The sequence below is a fragment of the Arachis hypogaea genome, chromosome 9 (genome assembly GCF_003086295.3).
Source record: "Arachis hypogaea cultivar Tifrunner chromosome 9, arahy.Tifrunner.gnm2.J5K5, whole genome shotgun sequence".
In the NCBI taxonomy this organism is placed as follows: Eukaryota; Viridiplantae; Streptophyta; class Magnoliopsida; order Fabales; family Fabaceae; genus Arachis; species Arachis hypogaea.
In genome coordinates, this window is record NC_092044.1 from 3,522,657 (window position 1) to 3,544,217 (window position 21,561).

At 30.5% G+C, this 21,561-nt stretch overlaps 4 protein-coding genes across 5 annotated transcripts; 2 read left to right on the top strand and 2 right to left on the bottom strand.

Annotated features, from left to right (window-relative positions):
* Positions 1–566: 566 nt before the first annotated feature.
* On the top strand, positions 567–3,059 carry LOC112709962 (histidine-containing phosphotransfer protein 4). The gene is made up of 6 exons (XM_025761995.2): positions 567–727; positions 1,045–1,175; positions 1,309–1,380; positions 1,943–2,014; positions 2,344–2,416; positions 2,579–3,059. The coding sequence occupies exons 1-6, from the start codon at positions 668–670 to the stop codon at positions 2,624–2,626; spliced, it is 456 nt and encodes a 151-aa protein (XP_025617780.1). The 5' UTR covers positions 567–667; the 3' UTR covers positions 2,627–3,059.
* Positions 3,060–4,386: 1,327 nt separating this feature from the next.
* On the top strand, positions 4,387–9,896 carry LOC112709963 (protein PAF1 homolog). Its single transcript, XM_025761996.3, has 12 exons — positions 4,387–5,921; positions 6,163–6,231; positions 7,044–7,151; positions 7,241–7,421; positions 7,497–7,573; positions 7,694–7,813; positions 7,977–8,082; positions 8,469–8,555; positions 8,655–8,723; positions 8,873–8,944; positions 9,028–9,171; positions 9,259–9,896. The coding sequence occupies exons 1-12, from the start codon at positions 5,032–5,034 to the stop codon at positions 9,379–9,381; spliced, it is 2,046 nt and encodes a 681-aa protein (XP_025617781.1). The 5' UTR covers positions 4,387–5,031; the 3' UTR covers positions 9,382–9,896.
* A 981-nt stretch (positions 9,897–10,877) lies between these two features.
* Positions 10,878–13,411, bottom strand: LOC112709964 (uncharacterized). Of its 2 annotated transcripts, none has more exons than XM_025761999.3 (3): positions 12,963–13,411; positions 12,318–12,428; positions 10,878–12,226 (listed from the first exon to the last, which is right to left on the bottom strand). In XM_025761999.3, the coding sequence occupies exons 1-3, from the start codon at positions 13,179–13,181 to the stop codon at positions 11,114–11,116; spliced, it is 1,443 nt and encodes a 480-aa protein (XP_025617784.1). In that variant the 5' UTR covers positions 13,182–13,411; the 3' UTR covers positions 10,878–11,113. The 2 variants fall into 2 exon arrangements, with proteins under 2 accessions (XP_025617784.1, XP_025617782.1); XM_025761997.3 differs by having other exon boundaries at positions 12,318–12,431; positions 12,963–13,250.
* An 877-nt stretch (positions 13,412–14,288) lies between these two features.
* LOC112709965 (lysM domain receptor-like kinase 3) lies at positions 14,289–17,317 on the bottom strand. Its single transcript, XM_025762000.3, has 8 exons — positions 17,020–17,317; positions 16,843–16,932; positions 16,636–16,741; positions 16,028–16,179; positions 15,845–15,942; positions 15,607–15,754; positions 15,182–15,289; positions 14,289–14,855 (listed from the first exon to the last, which is right to left on the bottom strand). Exons 1-8 carry the CDS (start codon positions 17,215–17,217, stop codon positions 14,691–14,693), a joined length of 1,065 nt encoding a protein of 354 aa, XP_025617785.1. The 5' UTR covers positions 17,218–17,317; the 3' UTR covers positions 14,289–14,690.
* Between the last annotated feature and the right edge of the window lie 4,244 nt (positions 17,318–21,561).

Consider the following 21,561-nt stretch of genomic DNA (forward strand, 5'->3'; position numbering starts at 1 on the left):
ACCGATTTTACTTATGTATTGAAATTGAACGTTATTGCATCTTTAATATGTTAATTGTTCATGTCAAAATTAATAATAGAATAATATTAAACCCGATTAAAATTTTTTTAGATTAAAATAATCAAATTTAATATTTAAACTAAATATTGAAAATTAAAATAATACTTTATTCATATTTTTTTAATAAAAAGGATTTAAAGATGAGTGATATTAAACATATAATTACAGAGATAATTCCACTTATGGGTATTTTGGATTCAAATTTGCATGGCCATAGAAGTAGATACTCTACCCATAATATAATGAAGTGGGCATTCTCAAATGTCCTAAACAGAATGCATGAAACATTCCTTCTATCAAAATAAATAAATAAATAATGCATGAAACATTCCAATTCCCAATCTAATAAGTAATAACTAATAAGCTAGCCCCACCCATCAATCATGGAAAAAAGGTAAAGGAAAAAAAAAAAAAAACAGAACAAAGTGAATCTTTTTGTCTCTTGCTTCTCTCTCTCTTCGACACATGACTTATATCATGTTTTCCTCTGCTATAAAAACCCCTTCAGTTCCCCACACCTTCCATATCATATCATTACCTAACCCTTCAGAAAATCAAATATAATATATAGTCCTCTGTCTCCTCTCAATTCCCAATTGTTCCTGCAATGGAGAGAAGCCAACCAAGGAGGCAAGTTGCTGCCATGAAACAATCCCTTTTTGATCAGGTTCTTAACATCTATATCTTCTTGTCTTGCATAATCTAATGACTCTGTTTCTATACATATATAATTTATGATAACATATCAATAAGTCCCACATTGTCTAAAATTAAAAGCCTGATAATCTTTATAAGTGTAAGGTAATCTCTGACTCTTAACTTAGTTTTTGGAATAAATTACCCCCACTTAAGAGAAATTAAACGCACAACAAAAAACATGATTGCAATACCAATGTATAAGAGATCACTAAGAAATTTTATCATATATATTGTTCTGTTATTAGTTTGAGTTGAATTTTGAACATTAGTTTTGTGTATGTGTAGGGATTATTGGATGAACAATTTATCCAGTTGGAAGAATTATCAGATGATGCTAATCCAAACTTTGTTGAAGAAATTGTCACCCTTTATTACCGTGATTCATCTCGCCTTATCTCAAGCATAGAGCAAGCACTGTAAGTTAACTAATTAATTAATAATATTGCTTTTATCATTTTCTTAATTATTACCTGCTTTTAAGAAAAATGTATAAAATGTATATTATTGTTGCTTCATTATATTCATTCTTGTGCTTATCACTATTATTAGGAAGGAGAGACACACATTGGATTTCAACAAACTGGACACACTTATGCATCAGTTCAAAGGAAGCAGTTCAAGGTAAATTATTGTGCGAAAATATTAGAGAGATAATATTTAAAGTTATCTTATATAATATAATATTCATAATTTTATATCTATAATATTCGTAATTATATATTTATTACGTCTAGAATTATATAATTATTTTAGTGATAATTAATAAATATTAAATAAGATAAATTTAAATTATTTGAGCTGATTTTTTATTAGAAAAAGTATAGGTAGACAATGAAAATACTAAATAATGTGAACAATTGATAGATTGGATGTTCATTTTATTAGGTATACGGATGATTATTTTAATATTAAAATTTAAGTGAATAATTTAAAGGTGTAGTATATTTTTATTTGATTGATAATTGTTCATATTATTTAAGATAGTCATTGTTTACTTAGAACTCCTTTTTTATTATCTCTCAAACATGATTAATTACTATATTTATTATTAATTATTATAATAAATTAAGTTGATTAATATTAAAAAGTATCATCAAGTACATACTATTGTGTTGGCTTTATCACAACAAAGAATCTTAATCATATAATTAGACTCATTCTCTTTTTTTGTAATGGTTTGTAGCATCGGAGCCAAAAAGGTGAAAGCAGAGTGCACTCTCTTTAGGGAATATTGTAGGACAGGAAATGCTGAAGGGTAATGTATCTTTCACACAAGTTTCCTATATATCTTATGTTAAAAAAATGGAAAAGTATGAGGAGCCAATGAAATATTTATACAATGTGTACAATGGAGGTTTATGGAGTATTAGAGATATAATTATTAGTGTTATATTTTCTCATCAGCTGAAGCTTTTGGGATGAGTGGTATCATGACATGGTATTAAAGAGCTAGCATTTAATTATTGCTTATATATGCCTTTTTTTAAATTATTTATTATTATATACAAGATATGGCATTTTCCACTTACCTAATTTGTAAATTATCCTAAGTAATAATAGTAATGTTATTGTGTGAATATTCAGATGCATGAAGACCTTCCAACAATTGAAGAAAGAATATGCTTCACTTAGAAAGAAACTTGAAGCTTATTTTCAGGTTAGTATATGTAAGTGGGTTATATGTAAAATATAATATTACTAAAAAAATATATTGTAATTCATATTGCTAAGAAAATTATATTTAAATGAAATATGGGTCAAAATAATATCTTACCCATAATATCATTAATGTTGTTAATTGAAATTTTTTTTTTTTCAGTTGGCTAGGCAAGCCGGACCCATGGAGACAGCATGTCGTCCAAAATAAAAACCAATTGTGTTGCGCGTATATTAATAATCAGTCATATGTAGAAATATGTATATCGAAAATATATGAAATAAAATATGTAAATATACATAAATATATGATGACTGGTTTTTAATGTACATATAATATTTTTGAATAAAAAAGAAAAAGATCAACCAAGAAAATCAGGAGATGACAAGGGCAAATGCAATTGGTGAATTTTGTAACATAAAAAAGCAAAAAAAAAAAATCACCAAGAAGCTAAGAGTAGGAAAGTGATGTTGGCTCCTCTAGATATTTGGTTTTCCAAATATCAATTTTGTTTTCGAATGTTGTAGGAATCTTGTTCTTGTACTTTATACTATACTATACTATATATATACATGGTATTATAATGTAATATTATTCCAGCCTGGAAACTATGCTAATGTCATCCAAATAGTCTTCAAAGTGATATTTTCTTTCTTCTTTTATTTTCTGGAGACAAAAATTTCGTATTATTTTGTTTTCTCTTGTTAACGTAATTTCATTGATTAGAAGTGCAGATCATTTGTAGTATTGTGTTGACTTAACTAAAAACGGCCAAGTAATATAACAGTATTCCAGTAATTTATTGATCAACGATAAACCCTTAAATGAAGTTTAGATATACGATATATTAGTTTTTGGTTTGTTGGGCTGGAAAGATAACCTGAGCAACAAAAACAGTAGTTTTTGTCCAGGTCAAAGTGAAGGTGCTTAATTATACCAAAAACAAAAAAAAGTGAACGTGCTTAAAGAATTAACAATTCCAAAAACAAATTAAAGCCCATGATTATTCATGATCTAATTGTCAAGATACCATTTTGGGAATTATTTTAGCCCAGAGACTAAGCCCAAACTTGGGATGTATTAGGTGTCATCTCGTTCATATTTTATTTTTAATTAATTAATAAAATATTAACATTATCAGTGTAAAAGTATTTTATTATAATAATAGAGTAAATTATTATTATTATTATTATTATTATTATTATTATTATTATTATTACTTTTTTTCCAAAAAATATAGGATATAAGTTAAAAGTTCTTAATTATATTTTGTGCTAATTAAGACATATTTAGTTTATTTAATTAATGTTGCTTTCTAGTTTTTTTATAACTAAATTAACCCTTTAAAATTCAATGTTAAAAGTTAAAACTTTGTTTAGGACAAATAGCTTATAAAAATTTTCCTTTTCCTTATTAATTAAATCCAAAAAAAGAAAAAAAATTCAAAATGTGTTTAGATAAGAGTATAAGACATTTGGAAGAATGTACTTTTAAAAGTATTCTTAAAATATTTTGTTTGAATATTAATAAGAATATTTTATAAAAGTACAAATTTATATACAATTATTTTTATATAAAATTGATAATTAAAAATTATTATTTAATATATTTAATTAAATTATTATCTAATAATTTTTATCTATTAATTTCATACGATGATAATTGTATATATATATATTTACCATTTACAAAATTCTAAGTATTTTTATGAAATATTTTATTTCATTTAAAATGATAATTTAAAATACTCTCTCTCTCTAATGAGAGAATAAAATCTCAAAAACAGATTTCTTTCTTACAAATTTATTAATAAAAAATGAAAAATTTTAAAATCAAACTTGTCATAGATAAAAATTTTTATTCTATACACAAACAAAATGTTTTAAAATTATATATATATATATATATATTTAAATTTCAATAATTTAATTACATATCATTTAAAGTTCTTCAAAATTTTAAAATCCTCTATCTAATCCCAAACACAATCTCTAATTAAATTTCATACTAAAACCCTCCAAGAAATACTTTATACAAAATCCAAATTATTAAAAAAAAGAAAAGAAAGAAAACCTGAAAACGAAAAATAGAGCTTGTTAGAGATCGTACCGTACCGACTACCGAGCTGCTTTCATTCGCAGTTCTCAACAACACTCCGACGAACAAAACCCACTTCCCATTCTTCTTCTTCTTCTTCACTATCTCTTATCGATTCATAGATTTCTTTGTACATTCTTCAGATTCTGCTTCTTCCAATTCTCCCCGTCGTCTTCACATTCTGTACATTATTCTACCCCCATTATAATTCTTGCACCAATTTTCAGTTTTGCAATTTTGGGTTACTCTTACAACTTGTTATTATTACTTTCTGCGAGCTTTATGTTTCGGAATCAAGTTTTGTCGTTGATTATTATTTTTAGGGTTTACCTCTGTTAAGCTTGAATTTCAAATTTTGAAGATAATAGAAGGAACTTTATAAGAACAAGAAGAAGAATAACCAGATAACCTTAGCGATATTTAAACCTAGATAGTGTGATTTTTGTTTTGGGAATTTAGTTGAGTTGAGCTTTTTTGTTGTGTGTGAATTTTTGTGGTGATTGAAATTGAAATTAGGAATGGCCTCTTACAGGCCCTTCCCTCCGCAATCTAGTCAAAACCCTAACCATCAGTATAATCAGAATTGGAGTGGTGGTTATGGTGGTGCTGGTGGTGCTGGTGGAGACCCTTCTACTTCAAATTCATTCCCTCCACAACCTTATAACCAAATGCCCCCAAATTCAAATTTCCATTCTCATGGTGGGGGTGCTGCACCACCACCTCCTCCTCCTTCCCATCACCCCTACCCTTATCCACCACCTCCACCGCCACCACCCGAAAATTCATACCCGCCTCCACCTCCACCACCGCCTTCTTCACATGGTGCTCCTATGTATTACCCTTCTAGTCAATACTCTCAGTATGGGCAGCAGCCACCTCCACCACCTCCCCCTCTGCCTCCATCTTCGCCTCCGCCGAGCAATTCTATCCCACCTCCACCCCCTCCACCTTCCTCGCCGCCTCCTCCTCCTGCTTCAGCTCCTCCCCCGCCGCCACCAAAGGATGAGAGGCGGATGCATAGCCGAGATAAAGGGCCGATAAAGGAAGGTTATGAGCATTCAAATCATGGAAATCCTCATAAACAGCAGAAGCCTTCTGCTGTTCCTCCAATGCCAGGGAAGAAGCCGAACGGGGTGCAGGGGAGGGTTGAGACAGAAGAAGAGAGGAGGTTAAGGAAGAAGAGAGAATTTGAGAAGCAGAGGCAAGAAGAGAAGCATAGGCAGCAGCTGAAGGAATCACAGAACAGTGTCTTGCAGAAGACTCAGATGATGTCATCTGGGAAGGGGCATGGTTCGGGTTCGGTTGCAGGGTCTCGAATGGCAGCAGAGAAGAGAACTACACCCTTATTGAGTGCGGAGAGAATTGAAAATAGGTTGAAAAAGCCAACAACATTTTTGTGCAAAATGAAGTGAGTATGTAGATTTTGCTGTTGGTGGATAAATAAATTTCTGATTGGATATGAGAATCTCGAATTATGTATGATTGTGTTGTCTTTAAGAATCCTTTGCTTTTTCTCAATTGAGTTACATTACTCAGTGTTACTGATGATTCATAAGCAGACAAATGGATTGTTGTTGTGGATGATCCTAAATCTCCTCTAGTGTTTACTTCAAATACTGACTCAATTTTAATGTGTATTCTCATTTAAGATTCCGAAATGAACTTCCAGATCCAAGTGCACAACCTAAGCTTATGGCGTTCAAGAGGGATAAAGATCAGTATGTACATTTGCTGCTCTCTTTTACATTTATAGAAATTCGATCCTATTGATGAGATAATATTGATTTGTGTTGTGCTACTTTCACCTATCCAATAAGTATATATATTTTTTTCAATTAAGTGATAAATGTTCTCAAGTGTGGGAGGAGACGAAGAGGACTACCCTTTCTCAGTTGAGAGAGCTGGAAAACATCTAAGTTATTGCAACATTTATAGACATGATGTATAATAGTGAGGTACTTTTTTGGATATGCCCTGCAAGTATATTGCAACTTACAAGGACATACTTCGTGGGAGCAGTGATTCTTGGCAATCAATGAAAGTCAAGGGTTGATAATTTGATCTATTGATTGTCATGTAGCCACTTTTAAACATCTAAATTATACATAATTTTCACCAATTCTTTAGGATTTACTTTTCTTAACTATCATATTCTAGTCGTCTGTCACTTGATACTTCCATTCCCTGTATGCTTTCTGGGATAGAGGTTGATGAAGCATGGTTCTCCATTTGGTTGATAGAGTGTTAGAGACATGGGGAAACTGGGGATAAGCTAACAGTGGTTAATTTGTAAATGGCCAAGCTCATCTTCTGTTTTGTTGGGCTTACTTGTAAAGTTGTAAGATACCCATTGTCCAAGAAGATATGATGTAAGGATGGAAATTGTTTTTTTTTTTATTTGTAAGTCTTAAAGATTTATGGTGATGTATTATCTATTAGGCACTGATTTTTGTTTCAAAATAGTACTTTAACAATTAAGTATACTTGTGCTAATGTGTGTACTTTTGGAAATTTTATCTGCATTGCCCAGATATACGAAATATACAATCACGTCGCTGGAGAAAATGTACAAACCCAAACTTTTTGTGGAACCAGATCTTGGGATTCCTCTGGACCTGCTTGACCTCAGTGTTTATAAGTATTATTCCTAACCCCTTTAATAATTTTGCATACTTCAATGACATGCTGAATCAGAAGGTTTGATGAACTCTTTTATTCGCCTCTCAGCCCTCCCAGTGTCAGACTACCTCTTGCTCCAGAAGACGAAGATTTGTTGCGAGATGATGTTGCGGCTACTCCTATAAAGAAAGACGGCTTAAAAAGAAAAGACAGGCCTACTGATAAAGGTGTAGCTTGGCTTGTGAAAACACAATATATATCTCCCCTCAGCATGGATTCAACAAAACAGGTAACACACGTATATGTAAATATGATGATGCATTACTCTCTCTATGCACAATAGTTTATGAACATCCTGTTGTAGTCTTTAACCGAAAAACAAGCTAAGGAGCTGAGAGAGATGAGAGGAGGCCGCAGCATGTTGGACAGTCGTAACAGTAGGTATGCATATACCAGTTGATCCATCTGAGTAATTTAAATTTTGTAAGGTATTTTTGACAAAGAAATTAATATGTGAAAGATAATTATATTTCACAATTATATTTGAATTCTCTCTTTTAGGGAAAGACAGATCAGGGAAATCGAAGCATCATTTGAAGCAGCTAAGTCACGCCCTGTTCATGCAACCAACAAATCTTTGTATCCTGTTGAGGTTTTGCCTTTGTTACCTGATTTTGATAGGTAAGGCACCAGATATACGCGAGATTATTACTTATCCTGCCAAGCTATTAATTTGTTATTTTTAAGAATGTAGAGTCTTAGTTTTTCATACTAGAAGGAAGACCTGCTATATGACATTATATCTTATCATATTGATTGAGCTGCCTTCTATACTACTTTGCAGGTATGATGAACAGTTTGTTATTGCTGCATTTGATAATGCTCCTACAGCTGATTCAGAAATGTATAGTAAGTTGGACAAATCTGTTCGCGATGCCTGTGAATCAAAGGTAAGCTGTGTTGCATACTTGTATGGATGATTTACATTCATAATCAATTTCTGTGTTTTTATTTAAAAAAATGTTCATTTTCGTTTCAAGTTTAAAATCTGGAGAAAGGCTGATCAAAAAATTAAAATAGCACATATGGCAATATAGAAAGCAGTTATGCCTTTACTGCAACTGTTTGCAACCTTGTGTCTTGTTAAATTGTTCTCGTGGTTTTTTAATGAATACTTAGTGTTGCCTGGAATTGACTTTTGAAGTAATCCTCTAATGTTTGTTTATTTGGTAGGATTAGGAGTGTTATATTCTTGTTATGGTTTCATTGGTAGGATTAGGAGTATTGTATCACTGTTATGCAATTGAAGAGAACTCTTACTATTTGTTGTATGCAGGCACTTATGAAAAGTTATGTTGCAACCGGCTCAGATCCTGCAAATCCTGAGAAATTTTTGGCTTACATGACCCCAACACCTGGACAGGTATGCATTACATTTAAATATGGATTTCAATTTTGAAATGCTCATTCTTTTTATTAACAGTTTTGATTAACTTTTTATTTCTGTACTTTGTGATGGCAGCTGTCAAAGGATATATATGATGAAAATGAAGATGTCTCATATTCTTGGGTTCGCGAGTATCACTGGGATGTATGTGGCAAGATTTTCATAGTTAAAAGAGTGAAATCACATCATGATTTGGTTTTAAATTTATATAGCTAATTTAAAATTAACTCCTTTTTAAAAATTTTTTTCATTTCGAACTAAGCTGCCAATTTTTCATTTTTTGGTCTCAATAGGTTCGGGGTGATGATGCAGATGACCCTACAACATTCCTAGTTGCATTTGATGAGTCAGAAGCACGTTATGTGGTATTTTATGGAACCAATATCGCTTTCTCAACTAATAATAGTTTATTGGTTTTCTCTCTGTTTAAATTGAGTTTCACATGCAGCCTCTTCCAACAAAACTTGTTTTAAGAAAAAAGAGGGCTAAAGAGGGAAGATCAAGTGATGAGGTCGAGCAATTTCCAATACCTGCAAGAGTGACTGTACGGCGGAGGTCAAGTGTTGCAGCAATTGAGCGAAAGGATTCACAGGTATGGCACTGAATTTTTCTTTAAGCTTGTCACTGCATTAATTAGAATTTGCAAAATAATTTGCTATATATCAATGATGCTTTGAAGGTTTATACAAGTTCGAAAGCCAGTACATCAAAGAGAAGGGGTCTAGAAATGGATGATGATCTTGAACAGCATCATCGACACAATTATCAATCTAGTGGAGCTGAAGATGACATGTCTGATTAATTCTTTTATGCAAATGCTACTGTCTTTAATGCAAACTTGCTCATCAAAGTAGTGGCTGGTTGGCGGCAGATTGCGCCGATGGCCGAGTTTGTAGAAGTGTTGCTGCTTCGCTGAAGGAAAACCAATGACAAACCCCCTTTTTTTTTCATGTTCGTTTTTAACCCAATTCACTGGATATACTTTCAGATTGTAGGAAGCTTTTAAAGTTAATATAGAATTTCATTTTAATACAACAAAAAATAGAAATTTTTGAGAAACAATTATATGTAAAAATAAAAAAAAGGAGAAAAAGGCATGTCACAAAAAAAAAAAAATGATTAGGAGATTCTATTATCCTTCATACTTCACGAATCCTATCGTTGCTCTGAATGCTTTTTTCACTTGGTGAACACTGAACAGCTTTAAGCTTTTGCTTGCCAGTGAATGTGTTATTTTGGCATTTATCAGTTCTAGGCTTCTAGTGTTGTAGCATTCTGATTCTAATGCAGATTTTAGCAGTTTTTGTTGCTGTTGTAGATTATGATATTTTGACACCCTAATTAGTAATTACCTTAAGTACATGAGATGAGCTCAAGTCATAAAATTTTTGTTTTGTATAAATAACTTGAGTGGATGAATGGTTTTTAACATGAAATCTCACAACTAGCATATGTGGGCTTTAAAATATGATAGCTGACAGGGCATAATAATGTTGTTTAATAATCTATATATTCAATTTATCTAGTGGAACTCAGGTAGTGTTTGTTTTCGTCAATAAAATTGGGATTTAGTATTGCGTTTTTGGGATATAATATTTCAATTTTTTCAGTACATCTAGAAAGTGGAGAAATAAGGGATTAAAATTTCTGTGGTTGGAGAAGTGGAGAAATAAGGGATTAAAATTTCTGTGGTTGGAGACTAAAACTTTAATATTTTTTTAACGACTAAAGATATTTTGATAAATATATCCCTATTATTTTGAACTAAATAAAATATTAAAATATAACACATCTTGTATATTTTACATCAAACATAATACATAGATTTAATTTAGTCTCAGTTTTTCGATTTTTATCTCTCATCTAAGTTTTGTTTGAAATTTTATTAGATAGAAAGATAAGTATGAAGTTATCATATTTAAAGAGTATTTGGCACATTAACTAGTAAAATAATTGCTAATTATTAAGTTATGTTAACAAAAATTTTCAAGAAAATGATCATATTTAAAATTTGTTATATAATTTATAAACTTTAATGTAATATTTGAAAATTTACCGGTTAGATGGTCATTCTGATAGTTTTATAGTTTTCAATTTTCATAGAGGTGTGATGATGACCACTTGAAATATAATATGGATAATTTTGAAATATGTTATTCTAATATCAAACATCTACTTAAAGTAAGCTCATACTTGATTAGGTGTGGACACAGCCTCATTCTTAAAAGTAGCTTTGTTTCTTAAATTTGAACTCATGACTCTGTCACAGGCTCACAAGTCACAACATACTAGCTAGAAAAGAAGAAAGGGGAAAACTGTAATATCAATATCTATATGATAAAGGCAGAACATAATTCATAAAATACAACATTAGAAGCCAATGCACGTTTTTAGCAAGCATTCCCCCCAAGTATACATTTGTGCTTTTGTCCCATTAGACGAATTGGATGCCAATATAAACCAGCAAGTACATATCAAAATTTTTCTAATGAGAGAACTTATTTGTTTACTTAGATTTTTGACATTTTCATATTTCATTTCAATTCATCACAAGAAGCTTCTTCCAGCAGGTCAAGGAACCCTTTTGGAGCATCCTTTTCAACTGCCGGCAACTTGGGTTGAAACCCATAACTTGATGCTGCCTCAAACTTAGTCCATAGTTCCTTCTTCAAAGTATTTTCACCAGGATGTTTACCTGTTCGGAAAGTGCTTTGAGGTTCGCGCCACATCGGAGTGTTCTCAATACGTGATAGGCCGTGACCAACCTCATCTTTCAATTTGCTTATTTGATGGCTAAGAACCAAGTCAGATATCTGAATAGATGACTCATTATCAGCATTCTCCATGTCCATTGATTTCTCATCAAGTGGCTCCAGCAAAACACAGGATTTCGGGGGTGAGGTAAGCCAGCATGGTGATGCTTCTATTATTTTCTTTCCAATTCCTGACTTAGGAATCTTCTGTGTTTCTTTGACCTCTGGAGATTTTAATGCCAAACCCTGTAAAGCATCATTACCACTACTAGGAGACTCAGAATCCTCTGAATCACTATAATGAATCCCAAGAGGAAATGGAGTGGACTTGCGAGACTTTATGTCACCAAGATGATGGATTTCAGATATAGGTTCAAGCAAGACGCAAGATTTTGGAGGTGACATTCTAAAACGCGGAGTCATCATAACAAGTATGGAGCTATCCCTTTTGGGCTCTTGATTATTTGCTTCTTCATTTGCAAGAGAAGGGGCAGGCTTAGCTGGAGTTGACTTCACTACAACACTGTCCAGCAAATCATTCATATTTCTAGAGACGGCTAAAAAGGTTGATGTCCCAACATCATTGGTGGAAGCCAATTTATTGAACTCCGATTTTGATGGTTCCCGGAATTTAGATGATAATTTCTTTGATATTGGAAGGGGTGTGAGCATGAACATTTGTCTACCTCTTTGAATAGTACAGTTGGCATGCCACGAAACAAGGGGAGAAGGAGAGATCAGAGAGTCCATTGTGGGCTCTTCGAGACTCTCACTGACATTGCTCTCATCGCTATCATCGGAAGAAACTGAATTACCCTTCAAAGCTTGAGGCGGTTTACTTTTGAGCTCTACAGAGGGCGAAGAAAGCACATTTTGAAACCTGGTCACCCAAGGCTGCATTTGGAAACAACAAACCCCCAGCATTCAGTTTTGAAATATGAACAGAAACAAGAGTATAAAGTGCAACAGAAGATAGAGCTTTGACCTTCAAAGATGAATGCATATCAGACAAGAAATCGGAGAAACACTTGATTTCTTTTCTCCCCTCATTGCTTAAATTCTTGACTTTGAATGCTTGAACAACAAGCTCATCAACCTGCTAATCCAAATTCAACCCATTGATTCATGTGTTGTTCTACTGTAACCAAGCGTAAAATGCCAAATTGTAATTAAATAAACAAATCACTTGGATAGATGAACTGTGTTCCTATCAAATTGAGCAGGACAAAATAAAAATCAGCTTTGAAACTCCTCAGGAAGTTAGTATACTCAATCGTACGGTTCCATACGTTTTGTGAATAGCAAAAATTAACATCGAAAGAGCATTTAGGCTATAACAACTAAACTCAATTTTTTTGAGTAACGAACTCTCCATGAATTTTTCCCCTTCATCCCTAGGGCTCAAACTCAAAAGTCAAAACCACTAGAAAGGGAACAATCTCGCCTACGATTCATTCGAACAAGCCAATGTCGGCATATTACAACAATTAACAGATTCAAATCAAACTAATTAAGAGGGATTAAGTAAACTCTACCATTTCCTAAAGCTACTAAGCAAAAAGCATAGAATGTTACAGCATAAAGCAAAAGCAGTTGTGAAATGAATTGAATTAGGGGGAATGGAAGGTACCTGATGGAGAAGTGAAGAGAGATTGGACTGAACCAGAAGCAAGTGATCGAGAGCGTTGTCCTCCTGTTCGTCCTTCAACGATTCACCGCCATTCGAATTCTCGGATTCAATCTTCTTATTGTTCTTCTTCATCTTCATCTTCATAGTAGTTGTTGGTGGTGGTGCAGTGCGATTATGATTGTTCGATAAATCAGTGAGAGGGTTCCTGGCCTTCATCATTGTCTTCTTCGTTCTCTCTTTTTTGAATTTTCACCAACGGCCAACGCGGCTTTCAATTCATCAAACTCATTCCCCGTTTTTACTATTTTGCCCTTCACTCTATTATGATATATTATCTACTATTTTGCCCTTAAATATTTTGTAATTGATCTATAGATTTTTAAGACAAAAATAAAGGCAAATTTTGCAATGTACTTGTAATATCTTAAAGGGGAAAAAAAGTATCAAGCACTTGAACAAATTTTGCGAGCGCTATCTTAAAAGGACAAGACAAAACACAAAGGTAATAAATTAAGATAAATTATAAAAATTTAATTTATTTTTATTTTTTTATTAAAAAAAATTGAAAAAAATATAATAATAAAAATATAATTATAAAAAATTAATAAAAATAATAATAAAAAAATAAAAATAAATTGTATCTTTGTATTTTTTTTATTAAGATAGATACAAAATACACTATTTTAATGTCTCTAGATATAATATTTGTCCATGTTTTATCTATCAAATACAATTTTATATTCGGTATTCGTGTCTATAAACATCGCAACCTATAAACAAGTCATTAACAAAATAAAAATCATGTCTAATATTGTAATTTTTATAGATTAATTTGATACTTTCTTTGTTAAGACTTTTAAGTTTTAAGTTCTTCACAAATTATTTTCTTAAATTTACTTTATACTTTATTTTCTTTAAAGACTTATATATTTGTTGCAGTTTTTTAAAAACTTACTTTTTTTTATTGCTTGTTGGGTTACCAAAATGATACGTATTCACGTGTTGTTTTATATATTTTGTGTATATAAAAAATATTATGTATATATAAGAAATAAGTTATCAAATCAATTTTTATATATAGATACATATATTATTTTATATATTTTTAACGTATATTTTATACAAATAATATTAATTTTTTGTATACCCATATATTTGTTTTTTTTATATGGATTTTGAAGTATTTTAGACAACCAACATTTTTGATAATACCATTAGCCTTTATTTAAATCTCTTTACTTTAAATTTCCAGTTACTAAGATAATTTTCATCATCACAAAATGAAAGCAAAAGTAAACACTACTAGAGAAGAAAAAATGCAAGGGATCAAAGAATATAAACATGCATAGATTAATGTCAAATTACAACATCCAGTATCATTACAAACCCAAGATTAATATTTTCCTTCCTTAACATCATCATCATAATATATCCTTAGTTACATCCAAAATTTTCTAAATATTGGAAACCATGATATATATGTATAATTGTATATAGCTTAAGCTAAGACATTCATGAAAAATAAATGGCCAAAAATAAGATATTGACCCACTATAGGTCCATAATCACAGGTAGGTATCTACTATGGACACATAATTATCAACCAAAAATATATAAAATAAAATAAAACAAAATAAGGAGTATAGGGCAGGATAAAGATTAAAAAAAAACAGAAATCCTGTTGAAATGGTGAGTGAAAGAGTGAGATATGTTGAGTGTGTAAACTATCTATCTTCCCTGAACAAGGCCACTAAATACTTGGCTATTCCCTGCCAGAGTTGCTTCCCATTCAATTGAAGAAAGAAGAATCTGTGAGAGAGATATCACAACTTGTTTCATGTCCGGCCGTAAGACCGGATCGTCGTCCACGCATTGCTTCGCCAGCATGGCCATCTAGCACACACCCCCCAAAAGAACAAGAAAACAGTGAGTCTAAACTCCAAAGTAATTAGGTCCTTTTTTGTTGTACAATTTTTGATCCAAGTCCTTATAATTTAAACAATTCTAACTAAGTCACCTTATACTGTATAAACATTTTTCCATTTTTCAACACTAGAGGGACTAGATTGAAAACCATCTATACAGTACAAGGATTTGACTATAAATATTTAAAGCTAAAAGAGCCTAATTGAATAATGTCCTATATATTTTTCTTGGTTAAAATATCAAAATATCCTAAACCATATTCATAATATGTGAAAACGGATAAACTAACCAACCTTAAATACACAATCATGGGGATACAGATCCATCATATTTGGGTCAATATAATCTCTCATGTTTGACATGCTCACGGAATCCGGCGAGTTCCTAAGGACTGCCAACATCTGCAATTTGACCAATGTTAAGGCGAAAGTCCAACGAAATGCTGCGGCAGTGTAAATATGATAGCATGATTTCATAATTCAAATGCACAAAGTACATTGCAGCCAAATTTTGAATATAAAATGCAATACATGACTATATGATGAGGTCATAATCATGAGTACTCTTAATAAAATTTTCCGAAAATCAAGGCCTGACAATCGAAAATGCTATGTGCACACAGAAAATCATCCACCATATATTCGTCTATAAATACATGTGTAGTTTAATATGCATGTTAAACTATAAGTCACAAAGATGCCTTATAAGCTGAACTTACCACAGAAGCCAGTGAACGCCTATCTGGATTTTTGGACATCGTTCCTTCTGTTCGAATAATGGCCTCCCTGCCCGATATGATCTCGAAAAGGACAACACCAAATGCATAGACATCACTCTTTGTTGTTGCAAGGCCATCACTCAAGTATCTGTAGAAATTTTTTAAGCAAAATGTTTTTATTTTAGTTCTCTTACCCTACAGGTGTAAATTGGAAAAATTGTTAGGGAAAAATACATACTCTGGTGCAAGATATCCATAAGTACCAACAACTTTGGTTGTTGAAACTTCACCATCATTTGTTTTTCCAACAAGTTTTGCTAACCCGAAATCCGAAATCTAAAGAAAAAGAGGGAGAGATATGAGACTCAACAAATGCAAGTAATTTAGAAATGATGGAAGGATGTCTAAAAATGGTTAGTACCTTTGCTCTAAAGGAAGCATCGAGCAAAATGTTGCTCGTCTTGATGTCCCGGTGGACATAATGAGTCTTAGTGTGTTCATGTATATATTCAAGTCCCCGAGCGGCATCAAGAGCAATTTGGACCCTCATGATCCAAGAAAGTGGGGAATGACCTAGCAAAACAAAAAAATGATCACAACCACCGTCATGAACGAATGATACAAAGCATGCCAACTTGGCAATCTTGACACCAATTTTAAGCCTCATATTTTGAAAAATGCAGTGTGTTTCTCTGAATAACAACAAAACTAGGAATTTCATTCAACCACTTCAACATAATATGTCAATCTTTCCCTTTCAACTTTCTCACATTATTACTCCATAAGATCAAATGAGACAAAGACAGAACAAGATGAACAATAGGACAAACAAATAATTTTAGGATTCAAAAGAGTGCATTCAAAAATTAGCATTAGTTCAACACATTAACCTATTTGGAAAACTTCCAATGCCATTGCATCTCATCAATCATCACAATGAAACAGACAATTGCTGTAATTAGCATGGTTCCAAAATTACTCCAAAGAAGAATCACACGCCAAAACATAGATGCATAATCTTAATCTTACCCTTATTTTGAGGATCATGCAAATGACTTCTAAGTGAACCCTTTTGAGCATATTCATAAACAAGGAAAAGCTCATCCTGACTAGCTGCATAGCCGATCAATTCTACCTTGACAAAATTAACCAAAGATCCAACTCAAACTTTGGGAATAAACCAAGCAATTGATTCCAAAACTAAAGCATGCATTTATTTGGGTTAGAAAATATTACCAGATTAGCATGATGGACCTTGCATAGAACTTTCATCTCTGACATGAATTCTTTTGTTTTCATAGCAGTCATTCTTTTGATAGCAACTTCCTATAAGAATTCAAGTACATATAGATATAGTATGAGTAAGATACTAGTCTCATTCTACAATTATAATTGACTTGTACAACCGCGAACCTGATCCCGAAGAAGGCTATAGTAAACAGAACCATAGGTACCATGACCAAGTAGATTTGAATCAGAGAAACAGTCAGTTGTGGCGAAAATCTCTTCATATGTAAAAACTACAGGCTTATCCATGTCAAACACATCAGGGCCAAGAGCTGCAATCGAAAAGGGTGAATCTATAAATTCTATTTTTAAACAACAAATCATTCATTTTGGCACACAGATATAATGAAGAACCAAGTTATGAGAAAACCAAAGGTGACGCATCCAAGCGCAGGATTGCTTGCATTTTGGAAGTTAACAGTGTTGGAAACCAAAAATGCAAGTTCATCAAATAATGAAAACTGAAAAATAAGTTGTTGCTTTTATAAGTTGAATAACAGTGCAAGTTAACTTTGAGCTTTATCAAAACAATTCAAATTTAACTACCAGCCAGAATGACTGAATAAGCATGCATGCTAATTATACAACACCCTGAAGAAATGAGCTTTTTCACACCTAGAGCTTCCAGGCATTCAGATAAACATGCATCCTCGTATTCAGCATGTCATTTTATTTTGATAATACTTGTGGAGTGTGTGCATGTACATGTAGGTACTTGAAACAGAAACTATGCATATTCAAGCTCACTAAGCAGTACATGAAAAAATAGAGTAAAATATTAAATTGGTCTCTTATGTATGTGTGAACTCAATTTTGTTTTAGTTTATAAAGTTTAAAATATCTTGTTTGAATTTAAAAAAAATTTTATTTAGCTTTAATATAGTTCTACCGTGAAGTCAATGTTAACTAATTAACAAAATTCAATTTTTAAATATAGAAACTTATATAAACAAACTCTTTGGTTATTGAAGAGAGTTTCTCGCAGTAGAGGTGACGATGGCCTTGTCCTCGTTGTCACCGGTAAATTTACCTACAAAATGTGAGTTTTTGAAAATATTTTCCACGTGCTTGAACCAAGGCTAATGACTTGTAGTGATGTATTCGTTGTTAATCCTGTGTCTCTCCTGTTTGTATCTCTTCTTTAGGAAAAGACATTAAGGTTTGGTGGAATGATAATGTTAATTATTTAACATTGATTTTACGGCATAAGTTTTTAGATTCTAATAGGATAATTTAAATATTAAAGATTAAAATAGAATTAAATTCAAATATAAAAGACCAATTTAATACTTTATCCTAAAAAATATATAAAAATATTGTGCAACAAATGTATTCTATATTGTAAATATAGGTGTAAGTGTGTAACAATGTGGCAGCCAGCTATTTATTTTAACAAAAACTCATACATTTATCTTTATATGAAGTTGTTAGTTGAATATTATTAAATAATTTAACATATTGAATAAAATTATTGTCTAACGATTTTCAACTAACAACATTATATAAAAATAAACTGTATATGAATTTTCACCATTTATTTTTCATATAATATTCATATTTATCATATTACTAGTGTTTTATATAAAAAGAATTGAAAATATTTATTTTATTTATTTAATTTGTTAGAAAATCTCACATTTGTCGTAAATTTGACGATTATTTTCATAATTCATTTACTTGCAATGAAATTATTTTATTAAAAGAATGTGAAATATTTTTTCAATAATATAAAGTATAGATGGACTCGATATTTATTAACCAACTAAAAATAAGATATATTTTTTAATTTAATGAGCCTTTATAAAATTACTTATAGTATAGTTATAGACGATTTACTATATAAGAATTGTTTCAACCATTAAAGGAGATTTTAATATGTGTTTTTATGAAATGTATTCTAAATATTTACTATCAATGTCAACCTTTTTTTTGTCGCATCTAAATAAGTACTTATTAACAGCAACTTAATTTTAGTATAAAAATAAAAATCGAAATTATTTATTATTTTTAGAAAAAAAAAAAACAAATTTTGATGGAAGAGAATAGAGAGAGGGGCATAAAAATGGAAGAGCAGGTTGTGTAGGCCCGCACGTGGACAGAAGACAACTGTAAAATATACGTTGTCGTTTAAACAGCACCCAGATCTTAGATTCTTAGCCTGCATCAATCTAATGACTTCACAAAACAATATAGTAATAAACCTAAGAGTAAATTAATAAATAAATCCTTAAAAAATTATATTTTGGATATGTTAATTACTAATAAATTTTTTTAAAATAGTTGATGTAGATACATTGTTTTTAAATTAATTTCTATAATTATAGTAGAAAGTTTTAATTTAAATTAATTTGTCTATATTTATTATTATAAAAGATTTTATTGGTATAATTAAGTTGGGTTAGTTTAATAGTTAGTTCATTAGTCTGCTTAGGGGTTCAAATTATGTCTTGTGCATGTATCAACTAATTGACCAATGATAAACTTTTAAATAAAACTCCGATTCGCAAATTAGTCTTTGACTTATCGGGTCGTAGGAAACAAACAAAAAATTATTGATGCTTTTTTTTCTTTAGAGATTAATCTATTTGAAATATAAACTTTTATGGATTTATTTGTCATTTTATTTTAAAGCTAAAGAAATGTAAAATATTTTTTTTAAAAATAGAAAAGTTAGTGTAATGAGTAATGACTGTTACAAATCATATTAAAATTGTGAAAAAGGGAAAATTTTAGAATATGAAATGTTAGATACCAATAAAATGATTAGAGTTTATTTGGAAACAATAATTTAATATGAGAAAATAATTTTATTTCTTTTAAAAAAAGAATTTATTTTTATTTTAAATTCAATTTTATGATTTAAAATGATTATAATATATTAATAGAATATAATTCAAATTTAAAGAGTGTGAGAGTAGATTTAAAAATCAGACCATTTTTAGTTTGATTTACAAATAAAAAAAATTAAAATTAAAATTCTCAAAGAAATTTAAATGATTTATTTTTAATTGTTTTGAAATAAAAAATGTAACTCTTGAATAAATTTTAATTATTAACATTTTAAATAATTTTTTAACATTTTTAAATGGAAAAGATTGAAAGAGATAAGGATATTATTATTTACTTGTTATTGTATGGTCTTTCTCCGATATAGCTTTCATATATAATAATTAGCCTGTTTTAGCAATTTCAGTCAATCATTTTTTAAATTAAGATCTCTTAACATTCTTTTGTAATAATTTTCTCTAAAAAAAAGCATAGAAGTGGATAAATAAAGTTAACTACTTTCATTGCAAAGTCGTAATGATTTTCTAATACTGTCAAAATGTTTATGAGATTATTATCATCTCTTGTGTTAAACTATAAATACTTTTTGTGAATAATAAGCTTGATAAAAAAAATAAGGAAAAGAAAGAAGAAGAAATGAGATCAATAATATTTTCAATAAATTTCCACATATACTTTTCAGCTGTATCTCTATGAAAAAGATATTCAATCAATTAAGTGTTTCCAAGACCAGTTGCATATAGTCAATATATAATAATGAAATATCACATCTACATTAAAAGAAAAAAAAAAGGTACAAGCATCTATAGTAAACATTTGCCATATATTATTCACTTCTCACAAATAATTTATGCATAGATTTATGTTTACAATATATACATGATTGTTAAGGTCAGATTTAAATTTAATAAGAAATGTGATAAGATGTTAAGATATATTACTATTTTATATTTATATACATTTTTATTTAATTGCTTTAATTTTTAGAATAAAAAGTTTTATAAAAAATAAATAATAAAAATGAAGGATATTTTGAAAAAAAAGTACACAAGAAAAACCATGGATTTAATTTTGGAAATACACTAACAAATGTGTTGAATAATGACAGTTTATTTTGGTAACAGCAACGGTTTTAAACTGTCACAAAATTATATTATATACTATTAAAATATTTAGAAGTTAATTTTTATTATATACTATCATTTTTTAAATAAAAAAATAAATAGAATGAAATTTGAAATGAGACAAGTATTTTGCAATAATGAAAGGGAATCATCTTTTGAAGCTAAACAATTTAAACGAGGAGAAAGAAGAAACTTAGGGTTATTAATTATGTCTCCAAGATATATCATATGATACCTAATCAACCTAATACGTGGAACATATAATAACCAAATTAAGCTTTATCTAAGAAAAGTTATAATTGGGGGACCCAACACTTACGTTGGTTGCATGTGCATTTTGAGCTGGAAGCCCCTTCAAAGCATAAATCATTGTCCTCCATCACAAGCTATCAGCATGTGTCACAAGAATCATCATCATCATCATACTCCAGCTAATAATTATTCATGTTATAGAATTCTTAATTAATGTATTGGGCAGTAAAAGACAATGAAATTTTTTGTTATTTTCTATTTCTTTAAATTCTCTTTTATTTTTGTGTGTCCTCTTTTCTATAAAATTAATGTTTTTCCTTTATTATTTTTTCATAATTTTTTCTAATATATTTTGTTGTTTTATTTTTGTATTTAGTAATCAATATGCATCATCCTCATCCAGAATGTAATGTGATACATGTATACATATATATAGATAGGAAAGAATTTTATTTATTTCTGAAATTTCGGTCTTCTAGTAATTTTAATTGTTGATCTCAACTAA

Coding starts and splice junctions, on each gene's coding strand:
- LOC112709962 (XM_025761995.2), top strand. CDS start 668: ATGGAGAGAAGCCAACCAAGGAGGCAAGTTGCTGCCATGAAACAATCC. Junction 728..1,044: donor AACAATCCCTTTTTGATCAG/GTTCTTAACATC, acceptor GTGTATGTGTAG/GGATTATTGGATGAACAATT. Junction 2,015..2,343: donor AGGACAGGAAATGCTGAAGG/GTAATGTATCTT, acceptor GTGAATATTCAG/ATGCATGAAGACCTTCCAAC.
- LOC112709963 (XM_025761996.3), top strand. CDS start 5,032: ATGGCCTCTTACAGGCCCTTCCCTCCGCAATCTAGTCAAAACCCTAAC. Junction 5,922..6,162: donor ACATTTTTGTGCAAAATGAA/GTGAGTATGTAG, acceptor TTCTCATTTAAG/ATTCCGAAATGAACTTCCAG. Junction 8,945..9,027: donor AGTCAGAAGCACGTTATGTG/GTATTTTATGGA, acceptor TTTCACATGCAG/CCTCTTCCAACAAAACTTGT.
- LOC112709964 (XM_025761997.3), bottom strand. CDS start 13,181: ATGATGAAGGCCAGGAACCCTCTCACTGATTTATCGAACAATCATAAT. Junction 12,432..12,962: donor TCTCTTCACTTCTCCATCAG/GTACCTTCCATT, acceptor AATTTGGATTAG/CAGGTTGATGAGCTTGTTGT. Junction 12,227..12,317: donor ATATGCATTCATCTTTGAAG/GTCAAAGCTCTA, acceptor TTCCAAATGCAG/CCTTGGGTGACCAGGTTTCA.
- LOC112709965 (XM_025762000.3), bottom strand. CDS start 17,217: ATGATTTGTTGTTTAAAAATAGAATTTATAGATTCACCCTTTTCGATT. Junction 16,742..16,842: donor AGGTCCATCATGCTAATCTG/GTAATATTTTCT, acceptor AATTTTGTCAAG/GTAGAATTGATCGGCTATGC. Junction 15,755..15,844: donor TATGGATATCTTGCACCAGA/GTATGTATTTTT, acceptor AAATTTCTACAG/ATACTTGAGTGATGGCCTTG.